The 23,196-nt window shown below is 46.6% G+C and overlaps 1 protein-coding gene across 1 annotated transcript in view; it reads right to left on the reverse strand.

The window, feature by feature from the left end:
* Positions 1-35: 35 nt before the first annotated feature.
* The window catches only part of TM4SF5 (transmembrane 4 L six family member 5), a 127,698-nt gene continuing 104,537 nt past the window's right edge, over positions 36-23,196 (reverse strand). The window contains exons 4-5 of the mRNA XM_069644228.1: positions 22,752-22,947; positions 36-5,807 (exon numbers count right to left, since the gene is read on the reverse strand). Coding sequence (XP_069500329.1) covers positions 5,793-5,807; positions 22,752-22,947 — 211 coding nt within the window. The 3' untranslated portion in view covers positions 36-5,792. The remainder of the gene's footprint in view (positions 5,808-22,751; positions 22,948-23,196) is intronic.

A 23,196-nucleotide genomic window follows, 5' to 3' on the forward strand; every position in this document is an offset into this window, starting at 1 on the left:
TAGGTTTCTTTAATAAAAACTAATTTATATCACCATTTTCTGAGAAATGAACACTTTATTGATCAGAACATTCAGGATTAAATACACTTAAAAAAATAATAAAAATCAAACGAGCAGCAAGCAATGTTGGAAGGATGAACCCTTTTTTTTGGGCTACGCACATTTTATTTTGCAAGCTTTCAGGACCCCCAGCAGGACCCTTCTTCCGGCACTTCTCATGTAACTAAGGCCGAGTGAACAAGCATTAGGGAGAGAAGTGGGGCATGTACATAGTGATAATACATGAAAGTGGACAATGTGTGCAAAGGATGGATAACTGTTATACGCACCAGAAAGGAAAAAAATAGACAACATGGAAGAAGATACACAAACTTTTGTTTCAGAAACATGCCTGAGTTGGCAGCTTATTTATCATATAGTATTATCAACAAAACGAGGTAAATCATTAAAAAAATACCATTGGTGTAATACATGTATTTACAACATGTAAAAAGCTGTCTAAATATGCTCACTTTTCTCATACTAATTGTGTGGAAATATTCATACATATATGGGCTTCATTTAGGGTGTGATGGTGGGGGTAAAATAGGTGGTATTTGAAAATAGTGTTCTGCCGGACACAGGCTTTGATAAACCAAACCCAGCAAAACGACCTGCTTGCGAGTGGAGGTAAAAGCGGCAGCGATTGCGGTGGAAATGCGAGCGGTAATGGTTGCTAGCACGGTAATTGCACGAGAAAATTGTCTCTTAGCTTGGGGTAAACACGCCAGACTCGAGACTGGGTGGACCCTTAAATGTGGCAGTAACACCGTAACTGCCAAATTTAAGGGCTACCACCCAACTCGTGATCAAGCCCTAAATGGGATTTTCAACTCCAGAAAAGAAGTTGTAGGTAAAACAGCCCGTTTAACGCTCAACTCGTGATAGGTCCAGTCCTTAAATCAGAGGCATTGTTAGGGGGGGCTGAGGGGGCTATACCCCCGGGTCTTTTGGTTATTGCTCTGAAGTTACAACCAAAAAGGCTAGCTAGCCCCTAATCCCAACAGTCCCAAAATTATTGTAGCCCCGGATATTTTCCAGAACTAGCAACACCCCTGCCTTAAATGCAGCGGTTATACTGTTACCGCTGTATTAAAGGGTTACAACCCAACTCGTGATGAGGCCCTTTGATAGTATTACCCTGGGTAATACTATCAAAGCCTAAAAGAATCCCATAGTGTTCTTCCTCCTTGTCTGGACAGTACTATAGAGGGCCCCCATCTTTTCTCTTATCCCGTGACGTTTGCCATGTTCCGCAGACCATCCTGAACAGCGGTTTACCCTGATCCTCCTGTACCGACGTCACACTCATTCAAACTATCACACATTCCACTCCTTTCAACCCCCAACCTTCTCCAAATTTCTCATGCTTGTCTAAAATCTGCCCCCCCTTCATACCTCCTTTATTAATGGTTCATGTATAACGTGCTTAATACCACCCAGAGGTTTCTAACCGCAGTGTCAGGATTCAAACCTGTGTTGCGCTCTTGCTTCCAAGACAAATGCGTTGCCCCTGAGCTATCTTTCCTTCCCTCATCTCCTCCTATTCCCTTTTCCAACGCTCGGCAGACTAAAGTCTGGAGACAGCTTGCAGGGGCAAGTTACGGACACTTTGGACAGTGCAGTGGTGACTGACGCAGTGTACAAGCTGAGCAACAAAACATGACATTCTAGGGAGTGTCTGATCGCTCCTGCGCTCCACGGGTTCTCCGCTGCTAACAGTGGGGAGGCAGAAAGCCGCAGAAACTCTCTTTTGTTCTGCGCTAGTTGCATTGTCCCTGCCCACGGCTTTCTACTCAAGGGATAGAAGATATCACATCAGCCCCTTGTGAGGGACGTTTTAGGTCCTTCATCTTGGCGGCCATATTTGTACCTGTAGTAAAGAGCTAAAGAATATTTTAAGAGTTATATAGCAAAGTCAGTAAATTCACAGCATAGACTTTATGATCCCTGTTTGAGGCTGCATCATGTCGCATTAGATACTGGTCGCCATTCTCAAGGACAATGAGAAGAAAAGGAGTTGCAATGGCTTTTGAGTCAGACGACTATGGTGGGAGAAAAGCTTAAGGTCGGATTGTGCTTTGACTAGAGTGGTGGGCGGGAGTGTTGGTTGGAGCCATCGGGGAGGTGGTGTCAGTTTTTAGGTTCTCGAGATGGAACACCAGGAGGTTCTCAGATGGGATCATTAGAGTCAAGGTGTTGAGGAAACGTGTGGGAACAGGCGTGCTAGCAGGACCCCTCAGGGCTGAAAATCCCTGATGAAGAGGTCGCGTGAAGTCACAGTTGGATTGCATTTATTTATTTTAGGTCCGTCGGAACAGACAGACAGGGTATCCTGGAATCTATCTAGTTACTAGTTTACGTACTAGGCAAAGGGCATAGACATTAAAGAGTGTTTTAATAAGTCCTTAGTGCAGAGCTCCCCAAGTTGGTGCGATGTGGTTAGAGGCACAATGGGGGGTGGGGGAGAATAGCATCACCGCAGCAAGGCAACCATTTGTTCGAGGCGTGATTAGTGCATTCGCTTGTGGTTGGGTAGTGTCAACAAAGAAATGGACACTAGTTGGAGAATTGGTTTAGCATTTGGAGGTTGGGAGCTTGGTGGGTCTTGACTGATTTGGCATTGCGGATACATACGTCTCTGAAAGTGATGTACCTAGAATGAGGATAGGTACTTCTTCAGTGCAGGCCTTCAGCATGTTTAATTGCTGTTCAAAGGCAATGAGGCTTCTACGGTTGGATTGGAGCAACATCTCACTGATACACTAGATATTTATGGTGATCGTTTGGGGGTATATGGTGATCAGGACCTCCGGGAATCCCTTATGAGTGGAATATTGGGGCACTTGTCTGAAATGTCTCCTAGTCATGCAGTGGTTGGTATCTATGGTAGTAAGTGAGGGTCACTTTTCAACTTCTCCACTTTATGCCCAAGTGTAGTGATCTGCCATAAGGGTGTCTGGGTAATTAACGAGCATGCAATCCTGGGATATTCTGGAATAAAACAAATGTCATAACATTTCAACTCTGCATTTCTGCAGTTGCATACAACTTTGGTTGCGTGCTCTTGTGGAGGCTTCGTAATCACTCTTCATAAATTAGCAAGAACGAATACAGCTGGTGCGATAGCTCAGCGAGCAAAGCCCTCCACCCAGACATCTGTGTTCAGCCTGCAGAAGGAAGGTTGAGATCTTGGCAGGGCCCACTCTCCCTTTTGAGGTTCTTCAATTACATCACTCAGAAGCAGATCCGGCAAGAAGCACTTTATAAAATGTGATATTATCATGAATTAGTCAGACACAAACAAGAGAGATATTGAAGGAAGGAAACTGGAATGCAAGAATGAATTCAAGGAAACTGATATGCATGGAAGTATCCAAGGAAACTGATATGCATCAAGGACTCCAAGGAAACTGATATGCAAGAAGGAATCCAAGGAAACTGACATGCATCAAGGAATCCAAAGAAATTTACAAGCATCAAGGAATCCAAAGAAACTGATATGCATCAATAAACCCAGGGAAACTGATATGCATCAATGAATCCAAGGACACTGACATGCATCGAGGAATCCAAGGAAACTGATATGCATCAAGAAACCCAAGGAAACTGATATGCAAGAAGGAATCCAAGGAAACTGACATGCATCAAGGAATCCAAAAAAACTTACAAGCATCAAGAAATCCAAGGACACTGATATGCATCAAGAAACCCAAGGAAACTGATATGCATCAATGAATCCAAGGACACTGACATGCATCGAGGAATCCAAGGAAACTGATATGCATCAAGAAACCCAAGGAAACTGATATGCAAGAAGGAATCCAAGGAAACTGACATGCATCAAGGAATCCAAAAAAACTGATATGCAAGCAGAAATCCAAGGAAACTGATATGCATCAATGAATCCAAGGACACTGACATGCATCGAGGAATCCAAGGAAACTGATATGCATCAAGAAACCCAAGGAAACTGATATGCAAGAAGGAATCCAAGGAAACTGACATGCATCAAGGAATCCAAAAAAACTTACAAGCATCAAGAAATCCAAGGACACTGATATGCATCAAGAAACCCAAGGAAACTGATATGCATCAATGAATCCAAGGACACTGACATGCATCGAGGAATCCAAGGAAACTGATATGCATCAAGAAACCCAAGGAAACTGATATGCAAGAAGGAATCCAAGGAAACTGACATGCATCAAGGAATCCAAGGAAACTGACATGCATCATGGTATCCAGGGAAACTAACATGCATCAAGGAATCCAAGAAATTGTCAGGATGTTGTTACAGACATTTTGAAAGCATGACTTATGTTTTTGGAATAAGAGGCAGATGAATAGGAATGTACATGCCACCTCTGCTCGTCTAGACCAGACTGAGCCGCGCAGTTGCTAATGTTACATGCATATATGCTGAAATGCTGCCACAAGGTGGAGAGAGGATGATAAAGGTCTGTGTCACTCTCCACAATAGTAAACATAGTCATTTGTGATGCCTTGGAAATATTATTCTTAGTAAAGAGCCAACAGGTTTGTCATGCGTAATGTGAGGAGCGCCTGGAGAGACAGGCCTCACCATAACCATTGGGTGAGCAATCTTTAAAAAATAAAGACAAATTCGGTCTGTTACTAGAAATCGATGTCAGAAAAAACAAACAAGATGGCTTTTAGTGCTCTAATTTACATCCTTGAGGAAGCACATTGCATGTGAAACATGTGTTCGTCCATTTAGGCAACAACCTCTAAAAGTAATCCCATGAGTTCGCTTCAACTTTATAATAAAGCCGAGGCAGCCCGTGCCACTGATGAGAAACCCTGACACACTAGGAAACAGCTTCCATAGTGCAGGACATAGGGCTTCCAACTGCTCTTCAATACCTGGGGATGACAACAGAGTTTTGATATATCACAGTAAGTTAACTGGGCTCTAACTGATGTTACAGACCAGAAGAGTGTGTGGATGGAGCCTGGACATGATTATGCGGAAATTGTTAGGATTTTGGCTTTTCAGGGAGTTAGAGGTACGGGTGAGGGATTGCCTGAGGTGTAGAAACGACTCTGGTATAAGACACCTCTGTACCCTATTAGACAAACAGAAGATCAGAAATGGGGTCGGATGGTGACCCCATTTTTGTGGGTATCTAGAGTCCACTGACACCTCGATCCATCACTTATTGCTGTCCCTGTTCCAGTTGCCATCCCTTCCTTTTAACTCTTAAAAGAAGGAGTGGGCAGCTAATGGAACCGAACCATGGGTGCCCAGGGACAAGATGTCTGCTGGCTGTAGCCCCAGCATCAAACACTCAAGTCACAAGAATCCTCTATAGCAGGGATCTTGAATCTGCAGCTCTCCAGATGTTTTGAACAACAACTCCCATGATCCCTTTCCATTGGCTATGCTGGCTAGGGATGGTGGGATTTGTAGTCCAAAACATCCAGGGAGCCAAAGGTTGCAGACCTCTGATCTATATTCTAAAGCCTCTGGGGAGAAAGTCAATGAGATTTGACCAAGGGAGCCAGCGTGTGACCGCTGTATAAGTAGCTCACAAAGAGACCCTGTTCTCCGGAGCACCAGGAATCATACATATAAAAAGACAGTCATTGGTGCAGAATCCTCCCCCCATCCCCTGGATACTGAGCACATGTCAGAGAGGGAAGGAAAGAAAAGCAATGTTTAGACACATGACAAACACAGTTGACAAGACAGTGCCCTCATTCAGCGGGTGGAGTGCCAGTCTCTTCTCTCATAAGCCTTCGTCCTATGGAGACAAAAATAAAATGTCACGATTTCAGTTTTCTATTTAATATTTGTATTAATTCCAAGTGCACATGTTGGCTGGCTCTAAATACTAAGCAACCAATGCAGCAATTAACATGTCTTTAAAATGCAGATAATAACACGTAGATGACAATTAGTCCTATGTCATGAGCAGCACTTCAGTCAGTTCTGACTTTTAAGAGAAGAGCACATTGCATTCTGGTACTTGTAGTAATGCTTTTCCAACAGCATTATTAGCCTATAAATCCGATGATGAAAAGTGGCACTGGTTAAAAAACCAAGATTAGACAACACCATGGAGTAATTTGGCCACTGTTTGAGAAAAGGCTAGACATATATTCATGTTTATTTCAGGTGTGCTATCTGGTGAGGTAGGATGTGTGGATGCAGAGAGGGTTGGGATAGAATAGGTGAGGTAGATTGGGTTGAGGTTGGGATTGTGGAGGTAGAAAGTAGTGATATAAGGTTGGTGGGAGTAAAAAGAGTTGAGGTAAAAATTGTGAGGTTGCATGCGTGTGGGTAAAGAGTTGAGTTAGGGTGAGGCAGGGAGAGTGTGTGGCGGAGAGAAGGCTGGAAGTGGAAAGGTGTGAGGCAGGATGAGTGGGTGGGGTAGCAGTGGTTGAGACGGTATGGATGTTTCGTGGTAGAGGGGATGTGAAGCAGGGTGATTGGGGAGAGAGACTGTGAAGCAGGGCGGGTGGGGGTTGCAATGGGTGAGGCAGGATCGGTGGTAGTAGATAGGTGAGGCTGGGTAGAAAGGATGTGAAGCAGGCTGGGTGGGGGTAGCGAGAATGTGAAACAGAATGGGGTGGGCGGTGGAGGTAGAAAGGGGTAAATAATTGGTACAGAGGGGTGGGACACCTTGAGCTCAGTTAGGTAGGTTTATGGCAGTGTGGATGTGTGGGGTAGAGGGGGTAGGGTTAGGTGCGTGGGTGTGTGGGGTAGAAAGGGATGAAGTATGGTGGATAGTTGGGAGTGGAGATGGATGACGTATGGTGGATAGTTGGGAGTAGAGCGGAGTGAAGTATGGTGGATAGTTGGGAGTAGAGCGGAGTGAAGTATGGTGGATAGTTGGGAGTGGAGGGGGGTGAGGTATGGTGGATAGTTGGGAGTGGAGAGGGGTAAAGCATGGTGGATACTTGGGAGTAGACGGGGTGATGGATAGTGGATAGTTGGGAGTAGAGAGAGCTGAAGCATGCTGGATAGATGGGAGTAGAGAGAGCTGAAGTATGGTGGATAGTTGGGAGTAGAGAGGAGTGAAGTATGGTGGATAGTTGGGAGTGGAGAGGGGTGCGGTATGGTGGATAGATGGAAGTAGAGAGGAGTGAAGTATGGTGGATAGTTGGGAGTGGAGAGGGGTGAAGTATGGTGGATAGTTGGGAGTAGAGAGGGGTAAAGCATGGTGGATACTTGGGAGTAGAAGGGGTGACGCCTAGTGGATAGTTGGGAGTAGAGAGAGCTGAAGCATGCTGGATAGATGGGAGAAGAGAGGGCTGAAGTATGGTGGATAGTTGGGAGTACAGAGGAGTGAAGTATGGTGGATAGGTGGGAGTGGAGAGGGGTGAAGTATGGTGGACAGATGGGAGTAGAGAGGAGTGAAGTATGGTGGATAATTGGGAGTGGAGAGGGATGAAGTATGGTGGATAGTTGGGAGTGTAGAGGGGTGAATCATGGTGGATAGTTGGGAGTAGAAAGGTAAAGCATGGTGGATAGTTGGGGTAGAGAGGGGGAAGTGAAGTGGAACGTTGGGAGTAGAGAGGGGCGAAGCATGGTGGGTAGTTGGGAGTAGAGAGGGGTAAAGCATGGTGGGTACTTGGGAGGAGAAGGCGTGACACATAGTGGATAGTTGGGAGTAGAGAGGGCTGAAGCATGCTGGATAGATGGGAGTAGAGAGGGCTGAAGCATGGTGGATAGTTGGGAGTAGAAGGGGTGAAGTATAGTTGATAGTTGGGAGTAGAAGGGGTGAAGCATAGTGGATAGTTGGGAGTAGAAGGGATGAAGCATAGTGGATAGTTGGGAGTAGAGAGGGGTGAAGCATAGTGGATAGTTTGGAGTAGAAGTAGTGAAGCATAGTGGAGAGTTGGGAGTAGAGAGGGGTGACGCATAGTGGATAGTTGGGAGTAGAGAGGGGTGAAGCATAGTGGATAGTTTGGAGTAGAAGTGGTGAAGCATAGTGGATAGTTGGGAGTAGAGAGGGGTGACGCATAGTGGATAGTTGGGAGTAGAGAGGGGTGATGTACAGTGGATAGTTGGGAATAGAGAGGGGTGACGCATGGTGGATAGTTGGGAGTAGAGAGGGGTGATGCACAGTGGATAGTTGGGAATAGAGAGGGGTGACGCATAGTGGATAGTTGGGAGTAGAGAGCGGTAACGCATAGTGGATAGTTGGGAGTAGAGGGATGAATTATGGTAGATAGTTGGGAGTAGAGAGGGCTGCAGCATAGTGGATAGTTGGGTGTAGAGGGAATGAATCATGGTAGATAGTTGGGAGTAGAGAGGGCTGTAGCATAGTTGATAGTTGGGAGTAGAAGGGGTGAAGCATGGTGGAAAGTTGGGAGCAGTGGGGTGAAGCATTGTATATAGTTGGGAGTAGAAGGGGTGAAGCATAGTGGATAGTTGGGAGTAGAAGGGGTGAAGCATAGTTGATAGTTGGGAGTAGAGAGGGGCGACGCATAGTGGATAGTTGGGAGTTGAGATGGGTGACGCATAGTGGATAGTTGGGAGTAGAGGGGTGAAGCATGGTATATAGTTGGAAGTAGAAGGGGTGAAGCATAGTGGATAGTTGGGATTAGAGGGGGTGAAGCATGGTAGATAGTAGGGAGTAGAAGGGGTGAAGCATGGTGGATCATTGGGAGTTGAGATGGGTGTGCATGTGTATTTGTGTGGCTGGGAGTAGAGAGAGGCGAACCCGGGTGGGTGAGTGGGGGTAGAAGTGTGAGACAGGGTGTGTGTAAGGGGTGCCATTGAGCTGAGTGGGCTGCACCAGGTAACTGCATACAAGAGTAGGGTAAAAACAGGTTTTATTTTCTTTCACACAAATTTCATAATATAGGTGTCCAGACAAAACGAGCACCTTTTCACCTCAGTTCAGTTTGGTCAGCTCTGTAGTCTCTCTTCAGTCCTTTACGTTCATCAGGATTCGGATTTCCCGCACCCTTACTCTGCTCCTCTCAACACACCTACCCAGTGGCCAGCTATTGCTGGGGGTTTTCCACCAGCCTTTAGTAGAGGTGGAACTTCTCAGACAGACTCAGGTGTCTCCACAGAAGAGGAACACATCCTGATTTTCTTGGAAATTTAACAGGTTCTGACAACCGGTCTCTACCCTTCTCATCTCCTCTCTATTCCTTTTTTGGATGACCCTCCTTGTCACCACACCAAATGCTTGTTACTCCTTCCACAGTGGGTTCAACCCGTTCAGATCAAGGTCTTTCCTACCCACCTTCCAGTTCTGACCGCCTTCCCCCTCTTGTTGGTTCTCTCCTACCATGGCCTTCTGATGCTCAGCAACATCCTTCTGATGTTTGTGTCCTCCGACACCTGATGTTTACCTGATATGAACTTCCACTGGTGACAAACTCTGTCGACCTCATCGCCCCCTTTGGGTCCCAGCCTCCACCTCTCCAAACAACTCCTGTTGCCTTCCTCAAAATGTACAAACTCTCTCTGCACACCTGCCACCACCTTCTCACAAACACCTACACTGCCAGACTATGAACATGGGCTCATATAGCCCTCTGCCCCATCCTCCTGAGCTGCACTCCCTCTGAGGGCCTGCACCTGTGTGTCCAGATTAGTGAGAATGGGATTGGTTAGTCCTAATGAGAAGAGCTGGGTTCAAGGAGGGCCTATAAATGACTGGGCCACCCATATGGATTTCACTCATGTATCTGTTCTGATTTGCCCAGATTTGCTGAACCTGTAGTGTGGTGTTTTCATGTTGTGAACACCTTCGACCCACAGCGTAGCTGGTTTTCTATGCCCCACGTCCCTGGTATCTGCTTCATTTGCAGAACGAGTGCAACCCGGAACTGGCTGCAGGTAAATGCGACTATGCTCCGTAAACTGCACAGATCATTTCTGCTTCTTCCTGAGATCCGGGCAGATTTTGGAGTGAAGCCGTGTAAGATCTATGACAAGGCTTTCATGATCTGAGTGAACTGCAGCATGGAAGAGCTGGTCTTTTCGGACGGTTCTCTGATCTATAGGAGTAAAGAATGATCCATTGTTAAGATGGATTTCTGAACTCTGACCTGCTGGGCAGAGGTTCAGGAGGCCAGCCTTGTTTCTTGGAACAGAGTAACCTTCTTGACAAGGCAGACCAATCAAGGTAGCTTGGTGGTGGTCAAGACTAGGTCTCAGGGGGGTGAGGGCGACTGAATGACCTCAATGAGCACATAGAGTAAAGGACACTTACAAATCACTACCAGTCAGGTGTAGATATATTCAAAATATATATACATTTATTTCAAGGCCTTTGAGGTTCAACACACAAATCAAATCACAGTAATACTTATTAAGCAAACACAATCCTATCGCAATACATATATACACGACCAATGGGGTCTAAAGGGTTAATGCACGAAATGGGTCCACAACCTAAAAGGGGAGGAAACAGGCAGTGCAAATATTCTTTAGTCCCTTCTGCATCCAACACACTCCTAACTAAGAGGCAGTCCAATCCCTAAGAAGAGTGGAGCCTAATGCTCAAATGTACATGCAATGCAAGCACATGCAGTAGTTCAAATGGGCAAAACAGGGCCTCTTCAAGGGTCTGTAGCAACTCAGGAAGGTGGGTGAGGCGATGAAGAATAGGTTTCCACTATTCGAGGAAGGTCTCCGCTTGAGGGCGGAGTCGATTCCAAGAGTTGGGAATAGTTTGCTAGTTCGCTGCTGGTTCGCACTAGCAGTGGGAAGGAGAGGGGCCCCCAGGGGCCACTTGTGCATAAAAATGGATGGAGGTGCTAGGGGCCACCGGTTAGGGTGGCGATTACTCACCGACCCCTGGGGCACCCTGGACCAAACTTCGGCAGTCGAGTCCACTTTGGTTGCAGGTTCAAGTGCAGCAATTTGACGGCTCTGCGGCTTTCAGCGGCGAAGATACAGTGATGATTCCCAAATGGGACAGTGGCAATTTCTCCGCTCCTGGTGGATGGATCAAGCCAGTTTCACTGCAGCAGGCTTTAGGAGCATGAGGGTCACAAATGCAGCGCACCTGCAAAGTTCGTCACCACGGCTGGGCGACACGGTAACCGCCTATGCTCCGGTTCTGGTGCACTCGTCTCACTTCAGACCTGGGAATGCCAAGTGTACAAAATTTAGTGTGAGGGTGCTGTGAATACGGAGCTAGCGATATACCAAGTTTCGAGGGCCTCCTCAAAACTATGGTGGTATCAGGGCAAAGGGTCTGTGTAAGCTGGTCAGCCCACTGGTTGGCCCAGGGACACTTCCGAGAAGGCTTACTTGCAAGTTTTGATGAAGTTGCCGAGAATAGTTGGTTCCACTATTCCATTGGGTCGAAACGTCTTCCCAGACCTTCTAGGATAACCAGATGCAGAGGGGCCCCACGGGACGACAGCGGGCTCAGGGTGCCAAATCTTCCAGCGGGTACCCAGCGGTTCCTCGACTCGGCTTCTTAGTTTCAGAATACTTGGATCCTATCCTTGGTTCAGTGAGAACTCCAGAGATCGACATGGTATGGGTGTTTGGGGCCTTCCCTTATCCAGAATCTCCTTCGCGTCAAAATGAAGAGGACCCAATGGGAGATCTGCTCATATACAGGCATACCATACGTGGACCAATCACGGACCACGGTGGTCCCAGGCATTCACAGCACTCCAGACTCTCTGGCACCCAGGATGTGTATTGGAACCAGACGTTTGAGCCACATCCTGGAGGCACACACACAAGGCATGCAGAATCCTGCAAAAGCTTGGCATTTCGCGGGGGAATGCATTCCCAAATAAGGACTGACCCGGGTCGGCTCGACCTGGGGTAGGTGAAGGGGCAAGATGGCCAAAGGACAGGACAAAGAACCTCGTGGCATGGCCATTTTGGAGCCAGGCCACCTATTCGTGCCAAACGCAGTAATCACGGTTTACCTGGCAGGAAAGGGTTAAAAATATACGAAATGATAAGCTGCCACCAGCCCTGTCCAAGGCACATCCGCACTTCTCCAAAAAAATCCTTTGAGAGTATCTAGGGCCTTTAGAAATGATTAATAGACCCACGTGTACTGTGCTGGAAGGTACATTGTACACTTGTTACATGTTGTAGAAAAGTTGCAACATTGGAAAGGACTAAGGGAAACAAAGTCTACCAGTACTGACTGTCTTAAGGGCATGTCAGGTTCCCTGTGAGCGAAAAGCCCAGAGGAGTGCAGCAGAAGGCTGGGTTCCTCTGGTAAAGTCAGAAAATTACACATGAAATGGAAATCTTTCCTAACACTCGCCCCTCCCAGACCAAGGACAGGGTGGATTAATCCACCACTGGATGAGTCTCATGTTCAGGTCTGTTAAACATTCTGGACAACCCATCAGCCTTGCTATGTTGGACACCTGGCCTATGCTCAATAGTGAAGTTGAAGCCTTGTAGACTTATGGACCACCTAAGCAACTTTGGATTCTCTCCCTTCATGTTCATTAGCCACTTTAAGGGCTTATGGTCAGTTTGCACAGTGAAGTGGGTCCCATAGAGGTAGGACCTCAGCTTCCGTAGAGCCCACACAACAGAGAAACATTCCTTCTCTACTGTGGACCATCTGAGCTCTCTGTCCTTAAGCTGGTAACTAATGAAGCCACTAGGGTGTTTCCTTACCCTTCTCAACTACTTGTTATAGAACAGGGGCCCGGCACAAGCCATTGAAGGCCTTCCCACACTCTTCAGATCAAGTTACCTTCTTGGGTTTCTTAGGAGTGGTGAGAGCAGTCAGAGGGGAAGGTATGGTGCCATAGTCTGCCATGACATTCTTGTAATACCCAGTGAGTCCTAAAGAGGCTCTCACTTCGATCTGAGCAGTAGGGGTAGGCCAGTCTTGTACTGCTTGTACTTTACTGGGTAGAGGCTGTATCCTCCCACCACCTACTTCATGTCCAAGGTAGACCACTGATCCTTGCCCAATATGGCACTTACTGGCCTTTATGGTCAAGTGGGCCTTCTGAAGAGCCTGCAGCACAATCCTAAGGTGTTTCGCTTGGTCTACCAAGGTGGCACTGAAAACTGCTATATCATCCAGATATGAAAGACAGAATTCATCCAACTCATTCAGCACATGATTCACAGGCCTCTGGAAAGTGGCAGAGGCATTCTCCAATCCGAAAGGCATTACCCATAACTGGTAAAGACCTTCTGGTGTTGAGAAAGCTGTCTTCTCCTTGGCATGTTCTGCAAGAGCTATTTGCCAATAGCCTGCAGTGAGGTCAAATGTGCTGAGGTATTTGGAGGCACCCAAAGTATCCACCCGCTCATGTGTTCCAGGCAAGGGGTGTGCATCTGTCTTGGTGACAGCATTCAGAGCCTGTAATCCACATAGAACCTCAGCTCAGAGGTACCTGCCATTGGCACCAAAACCACAGGGGTGGACCAAGGACTACTAGAGTGTTCAATCACCCCAAGATCCAACATTTCGTTGATCTCTGTTTTAATATAAGAGCTTACTTTGTCTGACATCCTGAATCCCCTACTTTTGGTAGGTACACTGTCTCCTGTGTCAATGTCATGTTTGCACCAAGGTGTCAAACGAGGAGACTGTGGGAACAAGGGGGAAAATTGCCTCAGCAAACCTTTCACCTTTGCTTGTTGATCAGCAGGGCAGGCGAGGGGCCACTTGGACACACTCAATGGAGCTGTCTGAAGGACTGCCCTGGAACAGGTAAGGGAGAGGTTCTGACTCCTCTTCCTCAACATCTGAAGCCAGCAGCAGTGCAGCGATTCCAACTCTTGGGATGAAATCCTTCAGCCTATTTACATGGAACACTTTTGGAGCCTGTCCAGCCCTTCCAAGGTCCACTAAATAGTTGACACCACCCAGTGACTCCACCACTGTGTAAGGGCCTGACCATTTATCCTGTAAAGCTCTAGGCCTTATAGGATTCATGATCAGGACTTGCGGACCAGGTGTGAAATTGATGAGGGAAGCTTTCTGGTCATACCAATGTTTCACTGGTGCTTGCCCTGCCTTCAGTTTCTCACTAGCCAGACCCATCAGGAGTAACATCCTTTTTCTGAGCCCTAGCACATAGTCTACTACATTGGAAGTAATGGGGAGAGTGGGCATCTCCCATCCCTCCTTGACAATGGCTAAGGGTCTCCTTACAGGGTGATCAAACAGAAGCTCGAAGGGGCTGAAGCCAACACCCTCCTGTGGTACCTCTCCATAGGGAAACAGTAAGCATGGTAACAGAAGATCCCATTTTCTTCTTTGGGGTTCTTCCAGAGCCCCAATCATGCTTTTTAAGGTTCTGTTAAACCTTTCAACTAGACCATTGGATTGAGGGTGATATGCGGATGAACATTTATAGGTGACACCACATTCCTTCCACATGGCTTGCATATACTTTGACATAAAGTTGCTGCCCCTATCAGACACAACTTCTTTAGGGAAGCCAACCCTAGTAAATTTGCCAAGTAAAGCTTTTGCAACTGACTTGGCAGTCACAGTGTTCAATGCAATGGCCTCAGGATATCCACAATGCTCACAGGGAACACACAGGGGCCATGCTTAAAATGGATATCCAAAACTCTCACAGTGAACATATAAGGGACATGCTTACACTGGATATCCACAATACTCACAGAGAACACACAGGGTCCATGCTTACACTGGATGACCACAACACTCACAGAAAACACACAAGGGCCATGGTCCCATTGGATGTACACAGGGCTCACAGTGAACACAAAGGTTCAATGCTTACACTGGATATCCACAACACTCGCAGTGATCATACAGGGGCCGTGCTTAAACTGGATATCCACAATTCTCACAGTGAACACACAGGGGCCATGCTAATACTCGATATTCACAATGCTCACAGTGAACACACCGGGGCCATGCTTGCAATGGATATCAACAATGCTCACAATGAACACAATGGGCCCATGCTTGCAATGGATATGAACAATGCTCACAGTGAACACACAGGGTTCATGCTTACACTGGATATCCACAAGACTCACAGTGAACACACAGGCACCATGCTTACACTGGACATCCACAACGCTCACAGTGAACAACCAGGGGCCATGCTTACACTGGATATCCACAACACTCACAGCGACAACACAGGGGCCATGCTTAGACACGATATCTACAACGCACACAGTGAACACACAGGGGCCATGCTTAAAGTGGATATCCACAATGCTCACAGTGAACACACAGAGGCCATGCTTACACGGGATATCCACAACTCTCACAGTGACCACACATGGGCCATGCTTACACTGGTTATCCAGAACGTTCACAGTGAACAGACAGGGGCCATGCTAACACTGGATACCTACAGTGCTCACAGTGAACACACAGGGGCCAAGCTTAAACTTGATATCCACAACACTCATAGTGAACACACAGGAGCCCTACTTCCATCGGATACCTACAGTGCTCACAGTGAACACACACGGGCCATGCTTACACTGGACATCCACAAGGCTAAGAGTGAAAACACAGGAGCCATGCTTACACTGGATATCCACAATGCTCACAGTGAACACACAGGGGTGATGCTAATACTGGATATCCACAATGCTCACAGTGCACAGCCAGGGGCCATGCCTATACTGGATATACACAATGCTCACAGTGAACACACAGAGGCCATGCTTACACTGAATATCCACAATGCTCACAATTAATACACAGGGACCATGCTTACACTGGATATCAACAACGGTGACAGGGAAAACACAGGGAGCATGCTTACACTGTATATCCACAATGCTCACAATGAACAAAGAGAGGCCAAGCATACACTGGATGTCAACAATGGTGACAGGGAAAACATAGGGGCCATGCTTACACTGGATATCCACAATGCTCGGAATGAACACACAGAGGCCATGCTTACACTGGATGTCCACAACGCACACAGTGAACACACAAGGGCCATACTTACACTGACTATTTACAATGCACACAGTGAACACTGAGCGGCCTTGCTGACACTATATATCAACAATGCTCTAGTGAACACACAGGAGACATGCTTAAACAGGATATCTACAATACTCACAGCAAAAACACAGGAGCCATGCTTACGCTGGGTACCCACAAGGCTCAGAGTGAAAACAAAGGGGCCATGCATACACTGGATATCCACAACGCTCACAGTGAACACAAAGGGGCCATGCTTAAACTGGATATCCACAAGGCTCAGAGTGAAAACACAGGGGCCTTGCATACACTGGATATCCACAACGCTCACAGTGAACAGACAGAGGCCATGCTTAAACTGTATATCCACAATGTTCACAGTGAATGTACAGGGAGCATGCTTACACTGGATATCCAGAATGCTCACAATGAGGCACAGGGACCATGCTTACACTGTATATCAACAATGGTGACAGGGAAAACACAGAGAACATCTTACACTGGATATCCACAATGCTTGAAATGAACACACAGGGGCCATGCTTCCACTGGATATCAACCATGGTGACAGGGAAAACACAGGGACCATTTTACAATGGACATCCACAACTCTCACAGTGAACACACATGGGCCATGCTTACACTGCATATTCACAATGCTCACAGTGAACACAGAGGGGCTATGCTTACACTGGATATCCACAATGGTGACAGGAAAAACACAGGAGTTATGCTCACACTGGATAACAACAATGGGGAAACCGGATGAACAGGGGTGCTAGCATAGGATCTCTGCAAGGGTGGCACTGGATAGGCAGGGGGCATGCTTATACTGGACATAGACAATGGTGAAACCAAATGAGCAAGGGCCATGCTAACATTGGATATCCACCATAGTGACACTGGATACACAGGGCTTATTCTTGCACAGGAGATCTCTCTTGGTCTCACCACTCCCTCCTCTCGTCCCACCTGGAACCTCTCGGCCCTCTGACCAAATCTCCCCCAGCTCTGCCAGCTTCATTTACGGACATCCGTCCGATGAAACGAGTGTCTGATGCTGCATTCGCTTCCACCTCCTCCCCCCCTCCTCCAACTACTGACTCAACTATTGTCTCTGCTCTCAACAATCTACATCTCGCTAACACCAACACTCTCGATATTCTTGTCCCGTCATGGGGATCCTTCTGAAACCCACCACCAAGCATAACACTTGGTGTCACTCTGATCTAGCAGCCCTGAAACGCAGGTGCAGAGCTGCTGAACAGAAGTGGCAGACCTCGAGCTCATCCTCTGATAAACTGGCCTGTCACCTTCTCCAAGGCAATATCGTCTCTCCATACGCTCCAAGAAGAGGGCTCACATCCAGGCCTGCGTCTCTGGAGCTTCTAACAACATGGCTGAACTCTTTTAAATCTGGAAGGAACTAGCCAATCCAACTGCAGTCTCTACCTCACCTCTTCCCTCCCAGGCCCTCTGCACTGCACTGGCCACCCACTTCACTGCCAGAACGGAACGGAGTTCCAAAATTCACTGGGGTGATCAGTCTTCATTGCCCTTTTCCATCAACTGTGGAGTACCCCAAGGGGAAAGTTTGTCTTCCCTTCTGTTCAACTTATACCTACAGTGTCTCTGCACCCTTCTTACCAACTTAGGGGTGTTTTTACCAACTATACAGGCAACACCCAATTGGTGATTGACTGAGTGGGTGCCATAACACAGATAATAACATGATTGCCAATATTTACAACATCATAGAGGATTGGATGAAGACAAACTGGCTCTGCTTGAATAGTAGCAAGACCAAGCTTATGATTTTCGGTGCATCTCATGCTAGGTCCAAACTTAATTCGGATTATACCGCCTTCAGTATTAGAGAGTCACACATTCCGGTTTTAGGTAAGGTTAAAACCTTAGGTGTGTATCTGGAGTCGTCCCTTGGGGCCGAAGCACACCTAGCCTATTTGAAGAAAACCTGCCCGTATTATCAGAGGTTGCTCAAATTTATTAGGCCATTCTTGAGTGAAAAAAACTGTGCTACTATCGCCAGGGCCACAATCCTCTTCAGATTAGCCTATGGTAACGCCCTGCTGGCCGGAGCAAATAAGGGCTGCATCACGCAATGTCAGACCATACAAAACAACGCAGTGAGAACCATCAAACTAAAAATAAGAAAGAGCATATTTCCGAAGACTAAAAGTCACTTCATTGGTTAGCCCCAGAGGACCGTATTGTCTTCAAATCTATGACCATTCGGCATCATTGCATTAATGGAGCGGCCCCTGCTTATCTGAAAGAACAAATAACCCTCTACACACTGGGTCTGTCCTTGAGAACTGAAGCTCAAGGTCTGGTCGGATACACAGGTTCCAAAAGAGCAGGCTTGGATGCTCATTTGCATCAAAAGCAGCACAAACATGGAATGGGCTTTCATGTCCTTTGAGGTTAGAATCAAACCATCTGACCTTCAGAAAGAAACTAAAGCCACTACTATTTAGATAAATTACTAGCCTACTGTGATAATGAATCTGCTGTCCAGTCTTCCTTTTGTTGTCTGTGTCTTTGTGTGCGCCTCAAGATGCATGCGGGCTTTGGCACGATATAAAAAACAAATAGAATAGAAATAGAAATAGAACTCAGGACATCCTGAGTACTCTCTCTTCCTCCCTACCCCCTCCTCCCATCCTCCTGCAATCCTCAGCCGCTCCTCCTCCCCCACCCTCTCTTTCCTCCTTCTCTTCTATCACATTGCACTAGGTCCCAAGAGTTGCCCGCTCTATGAAGGTCTCTTCCAAACATGTCTCCCCCTGTTCTTGCAGAACTATTAAGGACAATATCAGCTCCCTTGCTCCTGCACTCGCTGACTTTTGTAATCACTCTCTTGCCACTGGGTCTTTCCCCTTTTCCCTCAAGCACTCCCTTGAGCTCCTCCTCCTGAAAAAGCCTTCCGCCGACCCCTTGTGTCCGGCTAATTACCACCCCATTTCTATCACTCCCTTCCTTGGGAAACTTCTGAAGAAGTTGGTCTTCCCCCAACTGACCCAGCATACTGATCTTTTTGGTTGCCTGCACGACCATCAATCTGGATTCTGAGCATCCAGAGGCATGGAAACTACTCTCCTGAACACCCGTGACGAACTGCTCGCATCTCTTGACTCCAACTCACACACGGTTCTAATTCTAATTCTATTCAATCTCTCCTCTGCTTTTGACATGGTCATCCACTCCATCCTCAGAAAATGCCTCCATGATACCCTTGGTATCACAGAGCAGGCACTGGGTTGGCTGACCTCCTACCTCACTGACCGCCCCTCCCAGGTTATCCTGGGTTCTTTCTCCTCACCCCCTCTTTCTCCACTTGTGGCGTTCCCCAGGGCTCTATCCTTTAGCTTGGCTCTTTAACATCTATCTCGCCCCTCTTGCACACCTTATCTCCACTTTCTACCCGCACTTCCAGTGATATGCAGATGAGACAGAACTCTTCTTCAAACTCCCCACTAATTCTCTTCCTACTTCCTCAGTCATTTTTGATTGCCTCTCCACTATCCAGACTTGGTGCACCTCCAATGATCTCTGTCTCAATGCCAGCAAGACTGAGGTTCTTCCTATCGGGATGGCTTTTCCCTCTTTTCTCCCTTCACTCTGGCCACCCTCGATGGGCTCTCCCCCCTCTTCTTCCGCAGAAACCAGGTAGTTATCTTCGACTCCTCTCTCTCTTTCATTCTGCACACCTTGGACCTTGCAAGAAGGCCATTTCCAACTCTACTGGAGTTGGACTCTACTCTAGTGGAGATAAGGGACATCCTCCCTTTCCTCACATTCCCTAGAAGCGTAATATCTCCAGAGCTCTGGTACTCTCCAGGCTGGACTATTATAACAGCCTCTTCCTTAATCTACCATCTTCTTCTCTCCGCCCTCTGCAGCTAATCCAGAATAGGGCTGCAAGACTTATCGTTGGCCCTAAGCACAGGGACCGTATCTCTGCAGCCCTAAAATCTCTCCACTGGCTCCCGGTTGCTTCAACGATCACATTTAAATCCCTCTGCATCATCCATAAGGCTGTCTGGGGCCTGGGACCAGGCTATCTGCAACTTGCTCTCGCCAAATACTCTCCTTCAGATCCCTCTGATCCTCCGACTCTAACTCTCTGCTTGTCAAGCGTTTTTTTCAGGAGGCAGTTCCCTTTTACTCAGCTGGCTCCCTCCTCTGGAACAGTCTCCCCCTTTCTCTTCATTTTGAGCCAGATCTCGTCAAGTTCTGCAAGCGCCTCAAGACTTTCCTCGTCTCCTCCTCCTTCCCTCTCTCCCTCCCATGCGAAATCTCACAGTCGCTGTGATTGCTGGCCTGGGCCCTTAAGTGTCCTTCTGGGTCTTGACCTTCTGTCCAATCTCCTGGCCCGTGTTCTCACAAGCCTGCACTTATTGTACTGGCTGTTGACCCCTCTTCCATCAAGTGGCCACTTCCTGACACTTACCTGTTGTCTTGCAACTGGCTCTCTGGCACGTCCCCCCTCTGTGTAACCTCTAGCACTTACCCCGTCCCATGTCCCTTTCCTCTCTCTGCACTTGCACGCTCCAAATGTTCACAAGGCCTAGTAGGACCGATTTTATATTTGTTCATCACTGTTATCATATTCCATTGTCCTGCTGTTCCATTGTTCCCTTCCCTTTGCCCTGTAGGAGCTTGGAAACATAGTTTCTTGATGTAAAAGCACCTTACAAAAAAATAAAATACAAATTGTGACAGTGAATGAGCAGTGATCATGCTAACACTTGCTATCATTAATGGTCACCGTGAATAAACAGAGACCATGCAAACACACTGGACATAGAAAAAGGTGGCTCCAGATGAGCAGGGGAAATGCTAGCACAGGATATCCACAATGGTGGCAGTGAATACAGAGTGCCCATGCTTACTGTAGATATCCATAATGGTGGCAGTGAATACAGAGGGGCCATGCTTACTCTAGATATCCATAATGGTGATAATGGATACACATGCTTACACTGGAAATGGGCAATGGAGACACTGAATAAGCAGGGGCAATGCTTACGTAAGATATCCATAATGGTAGCAGTGAAACAGAGTGACGGTGCTTATGTAAGAAATCCATAATGGTGGCAGAGAATACAAAGTAACTGTGCTTACACAAGATATCCATAATGGTTATAATGGATACATATGCTTACACTGGAAATGGACAATGGTGACACTGAATGAGCAGTGGCAACGCTTATGCAAGTTATCCATAAGGATTCCAGCTAATACAGAGTGGCCATGCTTTGGCAAGATATCCATAATAGTGATAATATATGTATATATATATATATATATATATATATATATATATATATAATATATATATATACACACATGTTTACAATGGAAATTGACAATGGTAACACTGAATGAGCATGAGCAATGCTAACACAGGATATCTGCAATGGTGGCAGAGAATACAGAGTGACCGTGCTTATGCTAGATATCCATAATGGTGATAACATATACACATGCTTTCACGGGACATGGACAATGATGACACTGGAGAGCAGGGCCAATGCTAACACAGGATATCCGCTATTGTGGCAGAGAATACAGAATGACCATGCTTACAATAGATATCCATAATGGTGATAACATGTACATATGCTTACACTGGAAATGGACAATGGTGACACTGAATGAGCAGGGGCAATGCTTACGCACGATATCCATAATGATGACAGTGAATACGAAGTTACTGTACTAACGCAATATATCCATAGTGGTGGCTGTGAATACAGAGTGACCACTTTTACGCAGGATATCCATAATGGTAATAAGGTATACACATGCTTATACTGGAAATTGACAATGGATACCCTGAATGAGCAGGGGCAATGCTAACACAGGATATCTACAATGGTGGCAGAGAATACAGAGTGACCATTTTTACGCTAGATATCCATAATGGTGATAATATGTTCATATGCTTACACTTTAAATGGACAATGGTGTCATTGACTGAGCAGGGGCAAAGCTTACGCAAGATATCCATAATGATGGCAATGAATACTGAGTGTCTGTGCTTATGTAAGATATCCATAATAGTGGCTGTGAATACAGAGTGACCATGCTCACACAAGATATCCATAATGGTGATAAGGTATACACATGCTTACACTGGAAATAGACAATGGTGACACTGAATGAGCTGGGGCAATGCTTACGCAAGATATCCATAATGGTGGCAGTGAATACAGTGTGATCGTGCTCATGCAAGATACCCATAATGGTAGCAGAGAACACAGAGTGACCATGCTCACGCTAGATAACCATAATGGTGATAAGGTATACACATGCTTACCCTGTAAATAGACAATGGTGACACTGAATGAGCTGGGGCAATGCTTATGCAAGATATCAGTAATGGTGGCTATGAATACTGAGTGCCCATGCTTACACAAGATATCCATATTGGTGTTAAGGTATACACATGCTTACACTGGAAATAGACAATGGTGACACTGAATGAGCTGGGGCAATGCTTACGCAAGATATCCATAATGGTGGCAGTGAATACAGTGTGATCGTGCTCATGCAAGATACCCATAATGGTAGCAGAGAACACAGAGTGACCATGCTCACGCTAGATAACCATAATGGTGATAAGGTATACACATGCTTACCCTGTAAATAGACAATGGTGACACTGAATGAGCAAGGCAATGCTTACGCAGGATATCCACAATGGTGGAAGGGAATACAGAGGGGTCATATTCACCCCAGATATCCATTATGGTGAAAGTGGATACACAGGGTCCATGCTAGAGATGTGCTGTGAATACTCACACTATTGTTGCCTTTTTTCCTGCAGTCCCCGCAGATGACCCCGATGAGGGCGTTCACAACTTGAATGCCACAGAGGATCACTTCCAGGGCGCTTAGACCGAGCATGATGGAGAACAGGACGATGTTCCATAGCACAATGTTCTGCGGCTCCTTGCAAACTGTGGTCCAAAGGTCTTCATTCTTGAGATAGCTTTCACTGCAAAATCAATAACAATCTCAGTGCCACGCCTGTCAGTGCACAACTGTGTAGTTGAATTTAAGAGGCTTATCAAGTACTTATCGATCATTTCCTGATAATTCAAGATCCTAATCAATGATCCTCACCGGTTCCAGATAAGATGCTTCTTTTTATTTGGGAACTGGAGAGTGGGGACACGAAGAGTTCGGCCATTCCCTCTCCAGAAATCGGGCAACAGATGGAGTCCTATTGAAAAATATAAGCTGC

Source organism: Ambystoma mexicanum, chromosome 1p (assembly GCF_040938575.1).
Source record: "Ambystoma mexicanum isolate Mex_15411 chromosome 1p, UKY_AmexF1_1, whole genome shotgun sequence".
Classification (NCBI taxonomy): Eukaryota; Metazoa; Chordata; class Amphibia; order Caudata; family Ambystomatidae; genus Ambystoma; species Ambystoma mexicanum.